This window comes from Mus caroli, unplaced genomic scaffold (assembly GCF_978045245.1).
Source record: "Mus caroli unplaced genomic scaffold, Mus_caroli_1 scaffold_10, whole genome shotgun sequence".
In the NCBI taxonomy this organism is placed as follows: domain Eukaryota; kingdom Metazoa; phylum Chordata; class Mammalia; order Rodentia; family Muridae; genus Mus; species Mus caroli.
The window spans coordinates 34,859,898-34,882,002 of record NW_028227265.1 but is presented as its reverse complement, the minus strand read 5'-3'; the positions used below and the strand labels follow the sequence as shown (position 1 = coordinate 34,882,002).

The 22,105-nt window shown below is 40.1% G+C and overlaps 1 protein-coding gene across 2 annotated transcripts in view; it reads left to right on the top strand.

Annotated features, from left to right (window-relative positions):
* Rspry1 (ring finger and SPRY domain containing 1) overlaps positions 1-22,105 on the top strand; it is a 56,182-nt gene that overhangs the window by 23,499 nt on the left and 10,578 nt on the right. For both annotated transcript variants that reach the window (XM_021169425.3, XM_021169429.3), the window contains exons 5-10: positions 1,269-1,395; positions 2,346-2,404; positions 4,598-4,664; positions 5,804-5,935; positions 7,467-7,582; positions 8,719-8,862. In XM_021169425.3, coding sequence (XP_021025084.1) covers positions 1,269-1,395; positions 2,346-2,404; positions 4,598-4,664; positions 5,804-5,935; positions 7,467-7,582; positions 8,719-8,862 — 645 coding nt within the window. The remainder of the gene's footprint in view (positions 1-1,268; positions 1,396-2,345; positions 2,405-4,597; positions 4,665-5,803; positions 5,936-7,466; positions 7,583-8,718; positions 8,863-22,105) is intronic.

Sequence of the window (22,105 nt, the reverse complement as noted above, 5' to 3'; positions counted from 1 at the left end):
GCCTTCACAGTTGCGTAACTTGTAGACCAAGCTGGCCTCAAACTCATAGAAATCTGCTTGAGTGCTGGGATTAAAAGCATGTACTATAACGCCCATACATACTTTTTAAAATGTGAATTCTGATAGCTTTTATTTGTATGTTGAAGTTTCAGATACTCTATGATAGAAAAACATGAACAGAGAGAAATATCTTTGGCCTAGTCATTATCAGCTTGGGCATTACCTAACTTAATCATCTTTAATTTGCCTCAAAAATTGTTGGGATTTGTTCTTGCTTGATACAGCTTTTTGTAAGCCAAGCATGGTAGGTCGTATATGCCTGTAATCCCAGCACTCAGCAGGTAGAAGCAGGAATACCAGGAGTCTATAGCAAGTCTTGGTGCTTTGGTTACATTGCAAGTTTAAGGCAGCCTCGACTACATGGAACCCTGTCTTAAAAGAAAAAATGGGTATGGTGGCTCAATGTCTGCAATGCCAGCATTTGCAAAGCTGATGTAGAGGATTGTATAAGCTCTGGACCAGCCTGGACTGTATGCCAACCTGGGTTAGACTAAGCCCTTGACTTGGGGGTGGGGGAGTAACTTTTTATTTCCACATTATTAGGTCATAAGATATTTTGATTTATTTTTTAGGGTTTGTTGTTTTAAGTAAGAGTCTCATGTGTGTGGTTTCTTTTTGAGACAGGGTTTTACTGTGTAACATAGCCTTGTGTACCCAGTTTAGCCTTGACTTTACAATCTTCATGCCTCAGCCTCCTGAGTCCAGACATTTTAGGTATGTTCTACCATGACCAAGTTATTGTGCTTAATGTTTGAAATTTGAATGGGTTTAGTCTGGTTAATGATTCACATATGTATGTATTAAAATAGACTTGATGTTACATACCTGTAATTCCAGCACTCTGGAGGCTGAGGCAGGAGGATTGCTACAATTCAAGGCCAACCTAGGCTACATAGTTCCAGGATAGCCTTGGTAAATACAGCTACATGTATGACTGTATATATCAAGACTATCTCAAAAAACAAAAGTATGAAATATATATTGGCTATAACTGGTACATTTTGAATGAAATGGAATCTAGCATTGAGAAAACTTAAGATTTATCAGATATTTCCCATTAATAATAATATCATTATTAATGAAATAATTTTATGGGACCATTCTTAGTTTATTGAATACCTTTTTATAGCTTTGTTTCCAGGAATTCTTTTGGGAAAATAACCTGCAGAGTATATATTCACCAAATCTATTTGCAACTTTTTTAATAGGATGCACTCCAGAAGTTGACCGAAATTCTCAATTTAAATGGAGAGGTAGCATGCCAGGACTCAGGCCACCCTGCCAAACATAGGAATACATCCGCAGTCTTGGGCTGTTTGGCTGAGAAACTAGCAGGTAACTCCAGCACATGCTTTCTTGTTTGACATTGAGACATCTGCACTACAGACCGTTGACCAAACCTGTTAGAGCAGAAAGAAGGAAAGAAGCTGAATATGGTGGCACAAGCCTATAACCACAGCACTTTAAGACAAGAGGGTTAAAAGTTCAAGTCCCCACCCCACATAGTAAGTATGTTAGAGGCCAGTCAAAACTGTGGGGGGAGCTCTTTCCTTTCTGTTCTCCCTCTCTCTTTGGAGAGAGGTCTCTCTGGCTCTGGCTCTCTGTCTGTGTCTCTGCCTCTCTTTCTCTCTCATGTCTTTCACTCCAAGTCTGCCTTTCACTCTCCTCCTTCCCCAATAAACTTCTAGGCCTAAAACCAAACCAAAACAAAACAAAAAATCCCAAACAACTGTGGGGGATCCTTTTTCAAAACAAACAAAAAAGGAATGAACAGAAATGGACTAAAAGGAAGACAATTACTCAAAACACTCAGTTAAGTGTAATCTAATTTAGCTTTGTTGATTTTTTTTTTCAGAGAAATTTAAGATAAATTTGTTGTATTGATTTGCTTAAAAGACAGGGGAAAGGCTAAATTTAGAATAAAAAATAATTATTATATGTATTTCTAGTAATGAATATTGTCCACTTTAGGACTATTAACAGCAAATTGCATGAAAATATCTCAGCCAGTTACTTTATATATAGTAGAAGAATAATGAATTCAAAATCAGAACACATGGGTGCTGGTCCAGACTATTATGACTTCCTAGGAGCCCAACCTAGCTAGTCTCTTTATGGTGAACTCAGTTACTACACTGAAAAGATGATGGTAGTAGGAACAACCTGAGAAAGGAAGCCTTGGTAATGTGTGTCAGAGAATGGAACTCAATTTGGTTGTCACTAGTTACCTATTTAAAATAGCATGACACTTTTAATCATGTCCATTGTTTGCTGTGTTTGTTTAGGTCCTGCAAGCATAGGTTTACTTAGCCCAGGAATACTGGAATATTTGCTACAGTGTCTGGTAAGTAAGACATCAAAGCTGATTCTCATTCATATAGAATTGTATGTTTTTCTCAAGTTACTAGCATAGTCCCTGATGCAGAGGATAGGATCAGTTTTAAACTTTATGTACAGGTGTTTGCTGGGTTTTTATTTAACACCGCCTATGTTTAGAGACAGACAGAAAGAAGACACATAACACGGAGGGGGTAAGAATTTATGAGTTGCTCTAGTTTTAAATTTAGTCGTAAGATAGCTGCTAGGACTTTTGGACTTTTTAGGTGTCCTTACAATCTACCAAACAATAATGGAGAACACCCCAGCTTGGGCTCGTGTGTGAGAGTGTCCTCACGCATACATCACACACACACACAGTGGAAACAAAACTACAGCATTCTAACAGCAGGCCAGGTTCCCAGTGTGTATGAATCTGTACTCACCCACCTTTGCCTTTCCTGCTACCACAATTAAAACTGCTGTTGGTAAACTGTTTGATATATCACCATGAGGTCTGTGGTTTGCTGAAGCTGGCTTCCTATCACTCACAGCACTTGACGGCAGTTTTGACTAGCCTGTGTTTTCTAGGTTATTTTTTGCAAGCCTAGTAAGAATTAGCCTTTTTTAAAAACTCTAGTCTAAGCTGGCTGGTAGTGACATGCACCTTTAGTTCCAGCACTTAGAAAGCAACAACTAGTGGATCTCTTGAGTTCAAGATCAGCCTGGTCTACACAGCCTGAAACTCCAGGTTCTAGGATAGCCAGAGCTACACGAAGAAATCCAGTCTTGGAAAACAAAAACAAATAAACAAAAACTCTTTAAAGAAAAAAACAAAAACAAAACCCCATTTAGTTTAAAAGACTTAATTTGTCTAGTTTATTTATAAATAAATTAGCCTACACAATATGTACTTAAAATAACCCTTACAATGTTCTGAGTGAGCACTAGGAGATACAAAGTAGTAGGACAGTCATTTCCCCATCACAGAGGTCACTATAGGGTAAAGGAATAGAACCATTCAAACAACAGTTAACTTCTCCTTTATGACAGGATGTGATCAAGAGCAAAATTACTTCCTCCAGGCTGAGTGCTATAAGAGTTTTGAGAAGATGAAGAGGGGTAGGGGAGTGGATGTGATTGGGTGACAAGGGGCCTGTGGTAATCATGAAAGACAGACTTCCTGATGAAGGTGGGGCCTACTTAGCTAGCTCATGACACAAGGCTAACATTAGAAACTCACAGTGAGTTTCTTGGCTAAAGCAGCATAGATAGAAGCCTAGTAAAAGTTATCTGATCAGAGAAGGCAGTGTTCACAGACAGGAGGACATGAACAGGGATATCCAGGTAGAAAGGTTTGAAACTGGTAAAGCAGGCAGGATGTGGCAAGGGTAAAGATGCTGAAGAGGCTTTATAGCAGGGAGAACAGTGATTCTATGCGCTTTGCTGAACTTAGGCAGGCACCACAGAAGTGCATGGGAATACACTGGGGTTCCAGAACTCTCTGGAGGCTCCCAGCATAGCTAGGGGACGGCAAGAAGAGAGGATACTAAACATGTAGGCCTTTCTTTAAGTGCGAACACACATGCTGTAAACTCAAATATAAGTCAAGAGCATTTGTCATTCTCCTGTCATCACGAGCTCTTGTAGAATTTCCTGCAGGAACTAGATTAAAACTAAGATGTTACTGGTCATGGCAGCACCTGACTTTAATCCTAGCTATGAGTTTCAAGCCATCCTGGTCTACATAGCAAGTTCTAGGACAACCAGAGCTATATAGTAGATTGTGTCTCAAAAACAAAACAAAACAAAACAAAAAAACAAAAATTAAGATGTTCATTGATAATGTCATTATTTATAAATCTGGAGCTGCTATTATTTCTTTTCAGGGTTCTAAAGGTCATTTTTAGATAAAATTCTAGTTTTCTTTTTGGCTTGTTTTAATGAATGTAAGCATCAATGGTGTTTTATTTAACAAAGCCCTAATACAATGTGATACTGCTGAAATATCCATATCTACCAATTAATGACTTAAAAAATAGATTAAGAGACTCTTATCTTGATTCTCCATTAGCCAAATGGCCAAGTGAAAGTTTGAATAAAAGTGACTTTTCTGCTGTTCCAAATATATAGACTGCCATCTATTAAATAGAACATGAAATTGATACCTTACTGTCTCTGCAGGGGGTAACTTTTGTTTTTATCTTTTGTTGTCTTTCAGAAGTTACAGTCCCACCCCACAGTCATGCTTTTTGCACTGATTGCACTGGAAAAGTTTGCCCAGACAAGTAGGTATAGTGACTTCTTGCACTAATGATCTTTGTTGGTTATAAAAAAAAGTGAGCCTGCACTTTGAACTCCATCAAATGTACACACTTTCTTGTTTTAAGACCAGCTAAGTATATCAAGAACAAAACTAAAGATTGTTCTCAGCTAAGATTCCAAGCATGGTGATTATCACTACTTTCATAACTAAAACTTTAGTAATGGGAGTTGGAGAGAAGACTTAGCAGTTAGAGTACTTACTATGCAATCATGAAGACCTGAGTTTGGATCCCAACACTTAGTAGGAAGCCAGGCCTCCTATGCGTACCAGTAACCTCAGCTCTGAGGCAAAGACAAAGACAAGAGGATTGCTCAGGCTGGCTGGCTTCCAGCCCAGTCAAGAAAATGCAAGCCCCAGTTCAAGGAGTGATCCTGCCAAAGGAATTTTGGAGACACAGTACCCTCTTCTGGCTTTCATGCATGCCTCACATGTGTGCCTATATTCACACAGGCATAAACACGTACATAAACAACACACATAAAATTTTAAAACATAATGGAGTGATGTGTTGAGTTTAGAGAGATGATTAAGGGCACTTGATGCTCTTCAAGAGACTGGAGTTTGAGGCCGGGCGGTGGTGGCGCACGCCTTTAATCCCAGCACTCGGGAGGCAGAGGCAGGCAGATTTCTGAGTTCGAGGCCAGCCTAGTCTACAGAGTGAGTTCCAGGACAGCCAGGGCTACACAGAGAAACCCTGTCTTGAAAAAACAAACAAACAAACAAAAAAAAAATCTTAAGCTAGATGTTATGATGCATGTCTTTAATCCCAGGACTCAGGATACAAACTCAAGTTACTCTCTAAATTCAAGGCCACCCTGGTCTATACAGTGAGCTTCAGAACATCCAGAGCTACACAGAGAGACTGTGTCTCAAAAACAAAACAAAACAAAATAATAAATAAATAAATCTTTAAAACATAGCATTGAGATTGCCAGACAGTAGCTACAGTTCTTTGGCTATGTTATCCCTGGAAGAAAACATTGGTAGAAATTTAATCCCCAAATTCTCTATTGTCTCCCTCACTCCGCACCACCACTAATCTACTGCACATCCTCGTCCTCCTCTTCCATTGTTATTTAAATATTTCATGTTTCCAAACAGGTGAAAATAAATTGACTATCTCTGAATCCAGTATTAGTGACCGACTGGTCACATTGGAGCTGTGGGCTGATGATCCTGATTATCTGAAGCGTCAAGTTGGCTTCTGTGCCCAGTGGAGCTTAGACAATCTCTGTAAGTGGAGATTTTCCTTATTAAAAATGGTTTCTACTTCTATACAGAATATTTTTATTTTATTTAGGTTGAGCTGGGTATACATGTTTAGGCTGGGGTGGGTATACATGTGTGTTGAGATTAGAGAACAAATTTCAGGAGTTGGTTCTCTTTTTCCACCATGTGGGTTTCAGCTCATTAGACGAGCGCCCTTACCTGCTGAGCCATGTCACCAGCCAAAATCTGTTTACATTTCTAAGTCCCTGTCTTCAGTAGGATCATAAGCTTCTTAATAAGTTTCTCTATACCCTAATAGAAAAGTATCCCAGGTACCTTTCAGATGAGAGTTAACTGGAATGCTTCTAATTTCAGCATTCTTGGGTTCATAGACCTTTAACTATATAGCTCTGTCTAAGACTTTTCTAACACACACTTTCCTTACTGCCCTCCAGCTAGACTCTGTTAGCTCCAACTCTGGCCCTGTTCATATTTGTACTTTCTTCTCTGTCTTCTTTTTATGTGTGTGTATGTGGTGTTTTTATTGTCATGTTACAAAGTGTCTGACATAAACGACCTAATGGGAAGAATGACTTATTCTAGTTCATAGTTTCAGAGGTCTCAGTGGCAGGAAGGAAGAAGAAATAGCCCAGTCAGGGAGGCAAGGATATAATAAGGACAGAATACCTATTTTTTTATTATTTAATTTAATTTAATGTTCAGGGCTCGGGATAGAGTCTAGAGCCTTGCTCATGCTAGGAAACATTCCCAGCCCACTTACTTTCTTTGTCCTCTCCTCTTTCCCTCAGATGGTCTTCAAAACTCAAATTAATTCTTACTTAGACTGTGGCAGTTATTTTTAACTTTTTCTCTTTTTCTCCTCCAAGGGCTATTAGAATACAAACCACATTTATTTCTCATTGCCTAGCTCTATTGCTAGCTCTGTGCTAAAGCAGTTGAACACAAAAAGTCTAATTCTTGCTCTAGCATGAAATATAGCCTGTATAGTGCTAGCTAAAGACTAATTTTGAGTAAATGCAATCTGGAAGCTAGGCATGATGACACATAGGTACAGTTTCAGCATTTGAGAGGCAGAGGCAAGAGATGGGAGCTCAGGGTCATCCCCAGCTACCTAGTGAGTTTAAACCAAGCTACATTTGATCCTGACTCAGAAAACAAATCAACCAATGGTCCAGGTATGGCGGTTCACACTCTTAATTTAGTACTGGGAGATGGAGGCGGGTAGACCTCTATCAGTTCAAGAATGGCCTGGTCTACATGGCAAGTTGTAGGCCAGTCAGGGCTACAGAATGAGACCTGTAATTTGAATTTTGCTATGCAAACTATAATAGACACAGGGACTAGAAACACTACATTCAAAGTGCTGCCCTTTTTGGCATTTGCTTAGACCATGTAACAGCAAAGCTCAGATGCTAGGCCCTACCAGTTTTTCATTCCTTGACAAGTATGGCAGCTCGAGATGACAGTAGCTTTTTCACTTTTTCTAAACCATTACTGTCTGCCCTAGGAAACATGACCACTTTTTCTTTTGCAGTTTTAAAAGAAGGTAGACAACTAACCTACGAGAAAGTGGACTTGAATAACATTAGGGCCATGCTGAACAGCAATGATGTCAGCGAGTACTTGAAGATCTCACCTCACGGCTTGGAGGTAAAGCTTTCACAGACCTTCTGAGGGCTAAAATTACTCTGTTCCCACTTTTCATAGCCTGCTTCAGAACAAAAGCAGTGTCTAACGGAATGGGCAGAAACTTTTCTTATACCCAAGGAGTGGTTAGAGGTAAAAGTGGTAGGGGTAGGGATGCTTCCAGATGGTATCCACTCTTCCCTCTCACGTGTTATTGCTTCTGCTGTAGCACTGCAGTGCCTGTTGACTGGCTTACTAATGTCTGGATTGTTGGTTTGTAGTGCTCACTATTGCTAAATAAATGTCCTACTACTGAGTTACAGTCCTAGCTAAGTATATATGTTTTTAAACTTTAAAAAAAAACTTAATCTTATGTATATTGATGTTTTGCCTGCATGTATGTCTACGTACCATTTGCTTGCCTGGTGCCTGTGGAGGCCGGAGGAAGATATCAGGTCCCCTGGATCTGGAGTTACAGGAGTTTTCGAGCCACCATGTTGGTGCTAGGATGAAACCCATGTCCTTTGGAAGGCCAGTGCTCTTGGCTGCTGAGACAGCTCTCTAGTTCTAGTCTGTTTTTAATCTTTGCCATTTTATTTAACTAAAAGTACAAAGACAAGTGTTTCCCAAAGAAGCCGCTCCTTTTGTAAATGCCTATGTAGCCATGCTACTGCTAGACCTGCTACTTTCCTTTCTCATGTTGAATATTGCCAACTTTGTAATGCAAATTGGTGGAAATACGCAGGTGCACATATAGGAAAGTACCGCAGGTCTTAGCTTTTCAGGACTGAAGTACAGTTTGAACAGTGGTTGCCAAATGATTATATATAGGTACCCTGTCTTTACCCTTTCCTTCTTTATCTTATGAAGGCAGTGTTTGTGCATGTGTAAACATTCTGATCTCAAAGCAAGCTTTCTCAACAACTGAAAAACAAAGCCAGGTGCTTTGACTACGTGTAGTTGCAGCCATAATGAAATTCTACACTGAAATAATAATAGGGTTGTTTCACTCAGTTTTATGCTTTTATAAATCACTGAAGATGGACAGTGGTATCCCACCAGGAGCTTAAATAAGGAAAATTCCATCCATCCTTACCTATGCCAATTACTTGGCAGTCTTCAGACACTATGAATTGATATGTACTCCTTGGTTCTTCCAGGCTCGCTGTGACGCCTCCTCCTTTGAGAGTGTACGCTGCACTTTTTGTGTGGACACTGGGGTGTGGTACTATGAAGTAACAGTGGTCACTTCTGGTGTCATGCAGATTGGCTGGGCTACTCGAGACAGCAAGTTTCTCAACCACGTGAGTACCTGGGGTCATTCAAAGGCAGCAGAAGCAGCTTTGGTGGACAGGTTAGAGACACTCAGTCAGATGTGCTTATATTTCAGATAGCTTTGCTCAGTAACTAGGTGGTGCCAGATCTTGACAGTGACTCACTGCACCGTTTAAAGTGGGAAACAAGTGGAAATGTCCTCAGCCTCTGGGATTTTCACTTGTATTTTAGGTTCATCTTAATTTCTTACCTAGAGAGTTGTCTTTATGGCTTTACTGTAGTCCTGACCAAATCTGGGACCCAGTTATCACATTGTGACAACAGATAATTTTTTTGTTTCTTTTGTTTCTTGTTTTGTTTTTGAGACAGGGTTTCTCAGTATAGCACTGGCTGTCCTGGTACTCCATCTATAGATTAGGCTGATTTCGAATTCAAAGATCCACCAGCCTCTGCCTTCTGAGTACAGGGATTAAAGGTGTGCACTACCACCACCAGGCTGCCAACAGATGATTTTCACCTTGAGATTAAGTTTTGGAAACCTTGTAGGGGACCAGAAAGATTACTCAGCAGTTACGAGTGCTTTCTGCTCATCCCAGAGGACCTGCATTTGGTTCCTACTGTCCACATAAGGCTGCTGATAATCACTTGTAACTTCAGTTCCAGGAAATCCAGCAACCTTTTCTTGCCTCAGTGGGCTCCACACATATGTGGCATACATACACACACACATACACTAATGGACACATAAATAACATTTTAAATGTATCTTTAAAAAAGGAGCCTTGTACAAATTCTCTTTCCATAGCATTAACTATTGACTCACCTTTCTCATTTGACTTTTACCTTGTAATTAATGGGCACATTTACTTCAGTATTTATCTTCTGTTATAGAAAGTGCTGAAGTAAAGAGAAGTCTGGGACACCACTGAGTGTGGGAGTGTCACAGGTCTTTCCTTTAGATGGATAGTTTCCTGTTTGGAGATAAAGTCTTGCTAACCTAGATCATTATATGGTCCAAACCTCAAACTCATGGTACTCCTTCTACTCCAGCCTCCCTAGTACAGGGACTATAGGCCTATATCACCACACCTGTCCAGACATACCTTCCAACACCTAAACTAATTGGTTTTCTTCTGTTGGTCAAATTATAAGATATTTGAGCTTTCTTCTTGGCGGAAACGTCAGATGGTAGTGGTGCCAGTGCAGCAGGAAACGTCAGATGGTAGTGGTGCCAGTGCCGCAGGAAGGGCCCTCAGGCCTTGGGAGACCTAGCCAGCTTCCTCGAAGGATTCGGCAACTAAGGTTGAATCATGGTTGACACCACAGGACTTTTGGAGGTTAAAGCTAAAGACAAGGAGTGAATCCCCAATCAGCAGGTCAAGAACGTGAATGTCCCTAGAAGAGTTCTACCTGTTCTTCCTGCCCACTAAGGAATCTGACTTTTCCTGGGAACATCCCTAAAGGATAAGGTTCTAAAGTTCTTGCCATTGCAGAAACAGCCTTGGGCTGGACAGCAGACCAGTTTCAAGGCTTTTTTCACTATGGGAACTACACTGGCCATGAGGCTCTGGGCAATAAGTGCTTTAAGCAGATAGCCACTGCAGTCTGAGGGACCATCATCTTAGCCAAGCATTTTGTCATCCCTGTGTGGAGAGAATGCTACCATGGGAACAAAATTGGGAAGCTCCACATTATCCCACGCAAGGGGATAGGCCACTGTGGCTCAGTACTGGGATGTCTCATCAGGGCAGAGGCACTGACATCATCTCTGTTCCTGTGCCAAGGCCACCTTTGATGCCCTCTCCAAGACCTCTGGAAAGAGGCTCTTCACCAAGTCTCCTTATCAGGAATTCACTAACCATCTTGTGAAAACCCACACCAGAGTCTCCATTCAGAGCACCCAATCTTCAGCTTTGGCTACCACATAGGGTATTCTGTTTTTTTATACCAGAAAAATAAAGTGAATTAAGTCTGAAAAATAAAGTTGTTTGAAATCAATTCAGCTTTGTCCAGGAATATTTTTTAAAACTCCTAGACTAGAAATAAAATAGTTAAGAAGAAAGCTAATGAGCAAGGCAAGGCAGGTCTGAACTCTTGCTTGTGTAGACCCCAATCTGCTGGTGTTTTTCCTTTAGGAACCTGTAGTGTTTGGAAGCCAGAGATTGTTTTTAACTGCTGTGTAGTTGGAAGATACTAGGTTTGGAGAACAACTCCATTGTCTTGTTCCATGGCCAGCCTGGTCTACAAAGTAAGTTCCAGGACAGCCAGGGCTATACAGAGAAAGACTGTCTCAAAAAAACAAATAAAAACAAACAAACAAACAAAAACTAATTTATCAATTATATGAATAATGGCTGCCTGTTACAAATAGAATCCTAAAAGTGATTTATTTATTTATTTCCTTTTTTTTTTTAACACTAAAAAAATGATCTTGAAGGCCAAATGGATGGTTTGGATGACTCAGAGCTTAAGAGCACTTCTGCTCTTCCAGAGGTTCTGAGTTCAGTTCCCAGGGTGTCTCACAACCATCTGTAATAAGATCTGGTGCCCTCTCCTGGCATACATGCAGACATACAGGCAGAACACTATATACTAAATAAATAAATAAATAAATAAATAATTTTTTTTTTTTTTACAAAAAATCTTGAGTCGGATGTGGTAGTGTACACCCCAAATCCCAGCACTGGCCGAGGCAGGCAGATCTCTGAGTCTACGGAGTGAGTTCCAGGAGAACCAAGGATATACAGAGAAGCCCTGTCTTGAAAAAATAAACAAGCAGCAGCGGTAGCAATAATAATCTTGAGCGAGGCATGATGGTGTAAGTCTCCCAGCCTAAGCTACGTTACAAGACCCTGTCGCAAAAGAACAAAAGAAAATGAAAAACAAACAAAAACCTTCTTTTGAGTCTGTCATCTAATTTCTACACCCCTTTTTTAAGGTGGCTTTTTTTCTCACATAAACATTTCAAAAATGAGAGAAATTGGGACTGAGAAAGGAAATAAAGAATAAGTCTTGGGAATTTGATACCATTCTTATTTTACAACAGATCTTTACTTTCTTCCTAAAAAATGAGGAGAATTTGGAAGAGTTACTCAGTTTCTTCATTTGAAAAATGATAAAGTAGTTTACAACTAAAGTGAAATAGGGATGGAACAGTTGCAGTCGCTTCTCTCTGTAGTTTGCTATTGGAATGTTTTAGCAGTCACACTAATAACAAGGATGGTTACTCTTTTTTTATTGTTTTGGGTTTTTTTGATCATTGAAGCTTGTGGCTAAAACTATAAATGGTAGATATTTGGCACCTGAAATTAAAACTAAAAAGAATGTTTTCTTGGGCTGGTGAGATGGCTCAGTGGGTAAGAGCACCCGACTGCTCTTCCGAAGGTCCAGAGTTCAAATCCCAGCAACCACATGGTGGCTCACAACCATCTGTAACGAGATCTGCGCCCTCTTCTGGAGTGTCTAAAGACAGCTACAGTGTACTTACATATAATAAATAAATCTTAAAAAAAAAAGAAAAAAAAGAATGTTTTCTTGCCCTCTAAATTTTCTCTCTCTGTGGGGGGAGGGGTGTCTATGTGCATGTTAGTTTGTGTACATTCTTGCTGGTACATTTGGAGGCCAGAGGAAGACATCAATTAGGTTTCCTGCAGCCAGAGTCAAAGTCGGTTGTGAGTCACCCACCATGGTTGCTGTCAACCAAACTCAGAACCTCTGCAAGAGAAGGAAGTACTCGTAAACTGAGCCTCCTCTCTAGCCCCAAGTTTGCCTTTTTTTTTTTAATGAAGAGACAGTTATTTTGCCTGATTCAAGAACTAATTAAGTTACTATTAGAAAAATGTTGAGGTCAGATAGGATGTCTTTTTTCAAATATAAGTTTTTTGTTTCCATAGTATTATTCTGTATTATTCTTTCACTTGTATAGTGTTTTACTGTATTACTCTTTTCACTTGTATAGACAGCCTGCAGTTTTTTTATCTCCTTTTTTTTTTATTAGGTATTTTCCTCATTTACATTTCCAATGCTATCCCAAAAGTCCCCCATACCCTCCCCCCAACCCCCCTACCCACCCACTCCCACTTTTTGGCCCTGGCATTCCCCTGTACTGGGGCATATAAAGTTTGCAAGTCCAATGGGCCTCTCTTTCCAGTGATGGCAGACTAGGCCATCTTTTGATACATATGCAGCTAGAGTCAAGAGCTCAGGGGTACTGGTTAGTTCATCATGTTGTTCCACCAATAGGGTTGCAGATCCCTTTAGCTCCTTGGGTATTTTCTCTAGCTCCTCCATTGGGGGCCCTGTGATCCATCCAATAACTGACTGTGAGCATTCACTTCTGTGTTTGCTAGGCCCCGGCATAGTCTCACTAGAGACAGCTATATCAGGGTCCTATCAGCAAAATCTTGCTAGTGTATGCAATGGTGTCAGCATTTGGAGGCTGATTATGGGATGGATCCCTGGACATGGCAGTCTCTAGATGGTCCATCCTTTTGTCTCAGCTCCAAACTTTGTCTCTGTAACTCCTTCAATGGGTGTTTTGTTCCCAATTCTAAGAAGGGGCAAAGTGTCCACACTTTGGTCTTCGTTCTTCTTGAGTTTCATGTGTTTTGCAAATTGTAACTTATATCTTGGGTATTCTAAGTTTCTGGGCTAATATCCACTTATCAGTGAGTACATATCATTTGAGTTCTTTTGTGATTGGGTTACCTCACTCAGGATAATGCCCTCCAGGTCCAACCATTTGTCTAGGAATTTCATAAATTCATTCTTTTTAATAGCTGAGTAGTACTCCATTGTGTAAATGTACCACATTTTTTGTATCCATTCCTCTGTTGAGGGTCATCTGGGTTCTTTCCAGCTTCTGGCTATTATAAATAAGGCTGCTATGAACATAGTGGAGCATGTTTCTTTCTTACTAGTTGGAACATCTTCTGGATATATGCCCAGGAGAGGTATTGCAGGATCCTCCGGTAGTACCATGTCCAATTTTCTGAGAAACTGCCAGACTGATTTCCAGAGTGGTTGTACAAGCTTACAATCCCACCAACAATGGAGGAGTGTTCCTCTTTCTCCACATCCTCGCCAGCATCTGCTGTCACCTGAATTTTTGATCTTAGCCATTCTGACTGGTGTGAGATGGAATCTCAGGGTTGTTTTGATTTGTATTTCCCTGATGATTAAGGATGCTGAACATTTTTTCAGGTGTTTCTCAGCCATTCGGTATTCCTCAGGTGAGAATTCTTTGTTTAGCTCTGAGCCCCATTTTTTAATAGGGTTATTTGATTTTCTGGAGTCTACCTTCTTGAGTTCTTTATATATATTGGATATTAGTCCTTTATCTGATTTAGGATAGGTAAAGATCCTTTCCCAATCTATTGGTGGCCTTTTTGTCTTATTGACTGTGTCTTTTGCCTTACAGAAGCTTTGCAGTTTCATGAGGTCCCATTTGTCAATTCTCAATCTTATAGCACAACCCATTGCTGTTCTATTCAGGAATTTTTCCCCTATGCCAATATCTTCGAGGCTTTTCCCCACTTTCTCCTCTATAAGTTTCAGTGTCTCTGGTTTTATGTGGAGCTCCTTGATCCACTTAGATTTGACCTTAGTACAAGGAGATAGGAATGGATCAATTTACATTCTTCTACATGATAACCACCAGTTGTGCAGCACCATTTGTTGAAAATGCTGTCTTTTTTCCACTGGATGGTTTTAGCTCCCTTGTCGAAGTTCAAGTGGCCATAGGTGTGTGGGTTCATTTCTGGGTCTTCAATTCTATTCCATTGATCTACTTTTCTGTCATTATAACAGTACCATGCCGTTTTTATCACAATTGCTCTGTAGTAAAGCTTTAGGTCAGGCATGGTGATTCCACCAGAGGTTCTTTTATCCTTGAGAAGAGTTTTTGCTATCCTAGGTTTTTTGTTATCCCAGATGAATTTGCAGATTGCTCTTTCTAATTCGTTGAAGAATTGAGTTGGAATTTTGATGGGGATTGCATTGAATCTGTAGATTGCTTTTGGCAAGATAGCCATTTTTACAATGTTGATCCTGCCAATCCATGAGCATGGGAGATCTTTCCATCTTCTGAGATCTTCTTTAATTTCTTTCTTCAGAGACTTGAAGTTCTTAACATACAGATCTTTAACTTCCTTAGTTAGAGTCACACCAAGGTATTTTATAATATTTGTGACTATTGAGAAGGGTGTTGTTTCCCTAATTTCTTTCTCAGCCTATTTATTTGTGTAGAGAAACGCCATTGACTTGTTTGAGTTAATTTTATATCCAGCTACTTCACCTAAGCTGTTTATCAGGTTTAGGAGTTCTCTGGTGGAATTTTTAGGGTCACTTATATATACTATCATATCATCTGCAAAAAGTGATATTTTGACTTCTTTTCCAATTTGTATCCCTTTGATCTCCTTTTGTTGTCGAATTGCTCTGGCTAGGACTTCAAGTACAATGTTGAATAGGTAGGGAGAAAGTGGGCAGCCTTGTCTAGTCCCTGATTTTAGTGGGATTGCTTCCAGCTTCTCACCATTTACTTTGATGTTGGCTACTGGTTTGCTGTAGATTGCTTTTATCATGTTTAGGTATGGGCCTTGAATTCCTGATCTTTCCAAGACTTTGATCATGAATGGGTGTTGGATTTTGTCAAATTCTTTCTCTGCATCTAACGAGATGATCATGTGGTTTTTGTCTTTGAGTTTGTTTATATAATGGATTACATTGATGGATTTTCGTATATTAAACCATCCCTGCATCCCTGGAATAAAACTTACTTGGTCAGGATGGATGATTGTTTTGATGTGTTCTTGGATTCGGTTAGCGAGAATTTTATTGAGTATTTTTGCATCGATATTCATAAGGGAGATTGGTCTGAAGTTCTCTATCTTTGTTGGATCTTTCTGTGGTTTAGGTATCAGAGTAATTGTGGCTTCATAGAATGAGTTGGGTAGAGTACCTTCTACTTCTATTTTGAGGAATAGTTTGTGCAGAACTGAAATTAGATCTTTGAAGGTCTGATAGAACTCTGCACTAAACCCATCTGGTCCTGGGCTTTTTTTGGTTGGGAGACCATTAATGACTGCTTCTATTTCTTTAGGGGATATGGGACTGTTTGGATCGTTAACTTGATCCTGGTTTAACTTTAGTACCTGGTATCTGTCTAGAAATTTGTCCATTTCGTCCAGGTTTTCGAGTTTTGTTGAGTATAGCCTTTTGTAGAAGGATCTGATGGTGTTTTGGATTTCTTCAGGGTTTGTTATGTCTCCTTTTTCATTTCTGATTTTGTTAACTAGGATGCCCTTTAGTGAGTCTGGCTAAGGGTTATCTATCTTGTTGATTTTCTCAAAGAACCAGCTCCAGTTTGGTTGATTCTTTGAATAGTTCTTCTTGTTTCCACTTGGTTGATTTCGCCCCTGAGTTTGATTATTTCCTGCCATCTAATCCTCTTGGGTGAATTTGCTTCCTTTTATTCTAGAGCTTTTAGGTGTGTTGTCAAGCTGCTAGTGTGTGCTCTCTCTAGTTTCTTTTTGGAGGCACTCAGAGCTATGAGTTTCCCTCTTAGAAATGCTTTCATAGTGTCCCATAAGTTTGGGTATGTTGTGGCTTCATTTTCATTAAACTCTAAAAAGTTTTTAATTTCTTTCTTTATTCCTTCCTTGACCAAGGTATCATTGAGAAGAGTGTTGTTCAGTTTCCACGTGAATGTTGGCTTTCTATTATTTATTTTGTTATTGAAGATCAGCCTTAGTCCATGGTGGTCTGATAGGATGCATGGGACTATTTCAATATTTTTGTATCTGTTGAGGCCTCTTTTGTGACCAATTATATGGTCAATTTTGGAGAAGGTACCATGAGGTGCTGAGAAGAAGGTATATTCTTTTGTTTTAGGATAAAATGTTCTGTAGATATCTGTTAAGTCCATTTGTTTCATCACTTCTGTTAGTTTCACTGTGTCCCTGTTTAGTTTCTGTTTCCACGATCTGTCCATTGATGAAAGTGGTGTGTTGAAGTCTCCCAATATTTTTGTGTGAGGTTCAATATGTGCTTTGAGCTTTACTAAAGTTTCTTTAATGAATGTGGCTGCCCTTGCATTTGGAGCATAGATATTCAGAATTGAGAGTTCCTCTTGGAGGATTTTACCTTTGATGAGTATGAAGTGTCCCTCCTTGTCTTTTTTGATAACTTTGGGTTGGAAGTCAATTTTATTCGATATTAGAATGGCTACTCCAGCTTGTTTCTTCAGACCATTTGCTTGGAAAATTGTTTTCCAGCCTTTCACTCTGAGGTAGTGTCTGTCTTTTTCCCTGAGATGGGTTTCCTGTAAGCAGCAGAATGTTGGGTCCTGTTTGTGTAGCCAGTCTGTTAGTCTATGTCTTTTTATTGGGGAATTGAGTCCATTGATATTAAGAGATATTAAGGAAAAGTAATTGTTGTTTCCTATTATTTTTGTTTTTAGAGTTGGCATTCTGTTTTTGTAGCTGTCTTCTTTTTGGTTTGTTGAGGGATTACTTTCTTGCTTTTTCTATTGCGTGGTTTCCGTCCTTGTATTGGTTTTTTTTCTGTTATTATCCTTTGAAGGGCTGGATTCGTGGAAAGATAATGTGTGAATTTGATTTTGTCGTGGAAAACTTTGGTTTCTCCATCTATGGTAATTGAGAGTTTGGCTGGGTATAGTAGCCTGGGCTGGCATTTGTGTTCTCTTAGGGTCTGTATAACATCTGTCCAGGATCTTCTGGCTTTCATAGTCTCTGGTGAAAAGTCTGGTGTAATTCTGATAGGCCTGCCTTTATATGTTACTTGTCCTTTTTCCCTTACTGCTTTTAATATTCTATCTTTATTTAGTGCATTTGTTGTTCTGATTATTATGTGTTGGGAGGAATTTCTTTTCTGGTCCAGTCTATTTGGAGTTCTGTAGGGTTCTTGTATGTTCATGGGCATCTCTTTCTTTAAGTTTGGGAAGTTTTCTTCTATAATTTTGTTGAAGATATTTGCTGGCCCTTTAAGTTGAAAATCTTCATTCTCATCTACTCCTATTATCCGTAGGTTTGGTCTTCTCATTGTGTCCTGGATTTCCTGGATGTTTTGAGTTAGGATCTTTTTGCATTTTGTATTTTCTTTGATTGTTGTGCCGATGTTCTCTATGGAATCTTCTGCACCTGAGATTCTCTCTTCCATCTTTTGTATTCTGTTGCTGATGCTTGCATCTATAGTTCCAGATTTCTTTCCTAGGTTTTCTATCTCCAGCGTTGTCTCACTTTGGGTTTTCTTTATAGTGTCTACTTCCCTTTTTAGGTCTTGGATGGTTTTATTCAATTCCATCACCTGTTTGGTCGTGTTTTCTTGCAATAATTTAAGGGATTTTTGTGCTTCCTCTTTAAGGTCTTCTACCTGTTTAGCAGTGTTCTTCTGTATTTCTTTAAGTGAGTTATTAAAATCCTTCTTGATGTCCTCTACCATCATCATGAGATATGCTTTTAAATCCGGGTCTAGTTTTTTGGGTGTGTTGGGGTGCCCAAGACTGGGTGGGGTGGGAGTTCTGCGTTCTGATGATGGTGAGTGGTCTTGGTTTCTGTTAGTAAGATTCTTACGTTTGCCTTTCGCCATCTGGTAATCTCTGGCGTTAGTTGTAGTTGTCTCTGGTTAGATCTTGTTCCTCAGGTGATTATGTTAGCCTCTATCAGCAGACCTGGGAGACTAGCTCTCTCCTGAGTTTCAGTGCTCAGAGTACTCTCTGCAGGCAAGCTCTCCTCTTGCAGGGAAGGTGCCCAGATATCTGGTGTTCGAACCTGCCTCCTGGCATCAGTTCTGATCCACTCACAGAGGTCTTAAGATTCCCTGGAGGGTCCTGTGTATACTTTACGGGTGTCCGCAGACTCCACGCCCTAGCTACCCCAGTGCTGGCCAGACCGGAAGGGACTTGTGCCCCTGATCAGGCCGGGTTTTCTGCTTCCCTAATTAATGCAGTCTCAGGTGCCGCATGATTGGATTGGATTGGAGCAGATGCTGTGTTCCACTCACCAGAGGTCTTAAGATCCCGTGGCGGGTCTTATGGGTAGCTGGCGGGTGTCAGCCAACTCCACGCCCTAGCTACCCCGGTGCTGGTCGGACCAGAAGGGCCAGCCTGCAGTTTTAAGGCATAAGTCATTCTATGGCTACACCTGTTTCAAAATATTTGCAGTCTCTTTACAGAGCCTTTATTTTAACTCTTATTTCATGGGTTTCAGTCTTAAAGAGATAAAGTGTTGGGCTCAAATATGGAACATTAAAATGAAAAGCTTCAGGATAGTTCTTAGGTCATCACAGGATAGTTTTGTTTTGTTTTGTTTTGTTTTGTTTTGTTTTGTGGTATTTTTTGATGGAGTATTTTAAATACTGAAGGTATGGTTTGGTTTGTCTAAAATATCTTTTGTCTTCTCATAAACATCCATTGTAATAGGTCTTTCACATTCTTTTCCATTGAAAAATGAGGAAAAAGCACAATGGTGAATGCCTTTAATTCCAGCTCTGGGGAGGCAGAGGCAAGTGAATCTCTGTGAGCTTGAAGCCAGCCAGATCTAGATGTTGAGTTTCAGACCAATCAGAGATACATAGTAACTCAGAGAAGGAAGCTATGGGGAGAGCTATGGAGTGCTAGGCAGACAGAGTAACACATTTCTCTAATATCAGAACCTGGGAGGTGGAAGGAGAATCAGAAATTCAAAGTTAGCCTTGCTACATTGTAGTGGCGAAAAGTTAATCAGCTCTGTGCTCCTGGCTGTAATTGAAGTTCTTGCCATCAGCCAGAGTTCTCTAGATTTGGGAAGGAAAGGAAACACACACATACACACACAGAACCTTTTTGGTTTGATATGCCTTGACTAGCTCAATGACTGCCTACTTCCAAACCTCCCCACAGCTAACACATACTCTCCTCTGGTATTCCTGAGTTTATGCTTTCTAAATCTGTATTTTATTTTTACTGCTGTTTCCTTCTGGGCAGCTGTCCTGGCTGCTTTCCCTTTGCACCTACATTACTGGATGATTTCTTTCAATGAAGCTTTTAAATTTGATCTCTCTGCTTCCACGATTCCATTCCTTCTTTCCTCTGCATTTCTTGCCCCAGAATCCTAAAAGTCCTGCCTCTCACCCTGCCCAGCCATTGGCTGTTGGCTCTTTATTGATTAATCAAAAACCAATTGGGGACAGGGACCCTTAGCATCTGAACATGCAGATTCCTGTTTGATCTAGGAGCCAAACTAAGGCAAAGCATGAGGACCAATCCTCAGCCAGTTCAAGGCCAGCCTGTGCTACAGGAGAACCTAAAGAAGAGCTGGACATTGTGGTCTATACCTTTAATCCTAGCCCTCAGAAGACAGAGTGATGGATCTCTGAGTTCTAGGCCAGCCTGTTCTACATAGCTATTTCTGGGACAGCCAGAGCTACATAATAGAGAGACCCTGTCTTAAATAAAAACCAAAGGAGGAAGGAGAGGGGGGAAGAAGAGGAAGAAGAGGAAAACTATAATGTTTGTACATTTTAAATTCTGGAAGTAAAAACAATTTTATATGGACTTTTTTTACTATAAAGAAGTATATGAAGTCTGGTGAGATGGCTCAGCGGTTGAGAGCTCTTGATGCTCTTTCAAAGGACCTAAGCTCAGTTCCCAGCTAAGGGAGCTCACGACCACCTGTAACTCCATTCCAGGGAATCTGATGCCCTTTTCTGGCTCTGTGGGTACCCCCCCCCCACACACACACATACACACATATACACATGAATGTATGTATACATACATATGTGCATGTATGCATGTACATAAATAATTTAATAGAATAAACCTTAAAAAGGCAGGGGTGCTAGAGAGATGGCTCAACTGTTAGGAACATTTTCTGTTCTTCCAGAGAACCCAGGTTTGATTCCCAGCACCCACATGGCAGGTCACAATCATCTCTAATTCAATTTCCATGGACCCTGTGCCCTCCTCTGGTCTCCAAGGGCATCTGGAATGCATGCTATCACATATATAACATATACCTATAATCCCAGCACTTGGGAATCAGAGGCAGGATGATTATCATCAGTCCAACACAAAGTTGGTCTAGATAGTGAATTCTAGGCCAGCCAGGGCTAGGTAGTAAAACAGTTTCAAAAAATAAATTACAGATGGTTTAAGGATATGTTTAACCTGAATTAAATACAATGCAATATATGCATGTATTGTATTCCAATAATATGTGTGTTTTTAGATAGGCATTAAAAGTACATGAGGCCATAGTATGTCTCTGTCTCTGTCTCTCTCTCTGTCTCTCTGTCTCACACACACACACACACACACACACACACCTTTAAAAAAGTAAGTAAAGATAATGAAAAATTGTTTGCCTTTGCCTATTTCTCAACAGTAAAATTTTACTGCTTGTGTTTGTTTTGGGGTTTATTTTGTTTCAGGTTGAGTTTTTGGAGCTGAGGTATGAGTCTGGGGCCTCGCACTTGCTAATTTACTGATTTGTTCAACTTCAGGAAGGGTTAGCAAGGTGTTGTTTGTAGCAGGCTACTGAAATTCTCTGCAAAACAATTAGGTCAAGTTCACTTCATTTTTTTTTTCTTGAGTACTGGCATTAAAGGTCCACCATACCTGGCTATTTAACTTTTAAAAATTGTCTGCATAGTGCACATGAAGGACTAATTCTAATTCAGAGCTATCACCTTGGAATTCAATATATTATTAGAGTTAGGGAATTTGTTAAAACTCTCTCCAGTCCATATGCTGACTGTACTGTTTATCACGTAGAACAAACAGGCCATTAGAAAGTAATATTTTTCTTTAACCATGCTTTCATCCCCTTTAACTCTGTTCTTCACCACTGGTGCATAAAGATAACAGGGGTGTGACTTCCTCCAACTCCTCCTGTTCTTCCATACTTCTATTTCTAACGTTTTCTTTCCTTAAAAACCATTCTTATGTGTGCTAGAGAGCTGGGTCAGTTGTTCAGAGCACTTGCTGCTCTTCAAGAGACCCAGAGTTTGGATAGCCTGTAACCAACTATAGCTACAGATGCAGGGATCTGAGGCCTCTTTCTGGCCTCTCCAGGTACCCACACATATATACACAAAAAATAAAATACATCTTTTAAAAACACATAATTTCATTATGATTTATTAATTTTGTTAGGCAGGTGTAGTTTGCATGCCCCTTAGTATGCGTGTGAAGGCTGGAGGACAGCTTGCTAGAGTCAGTTCTCTGCTCTCACCATTTGGTCCCAGAGATCAAACTCAGGTCAAGCTTGG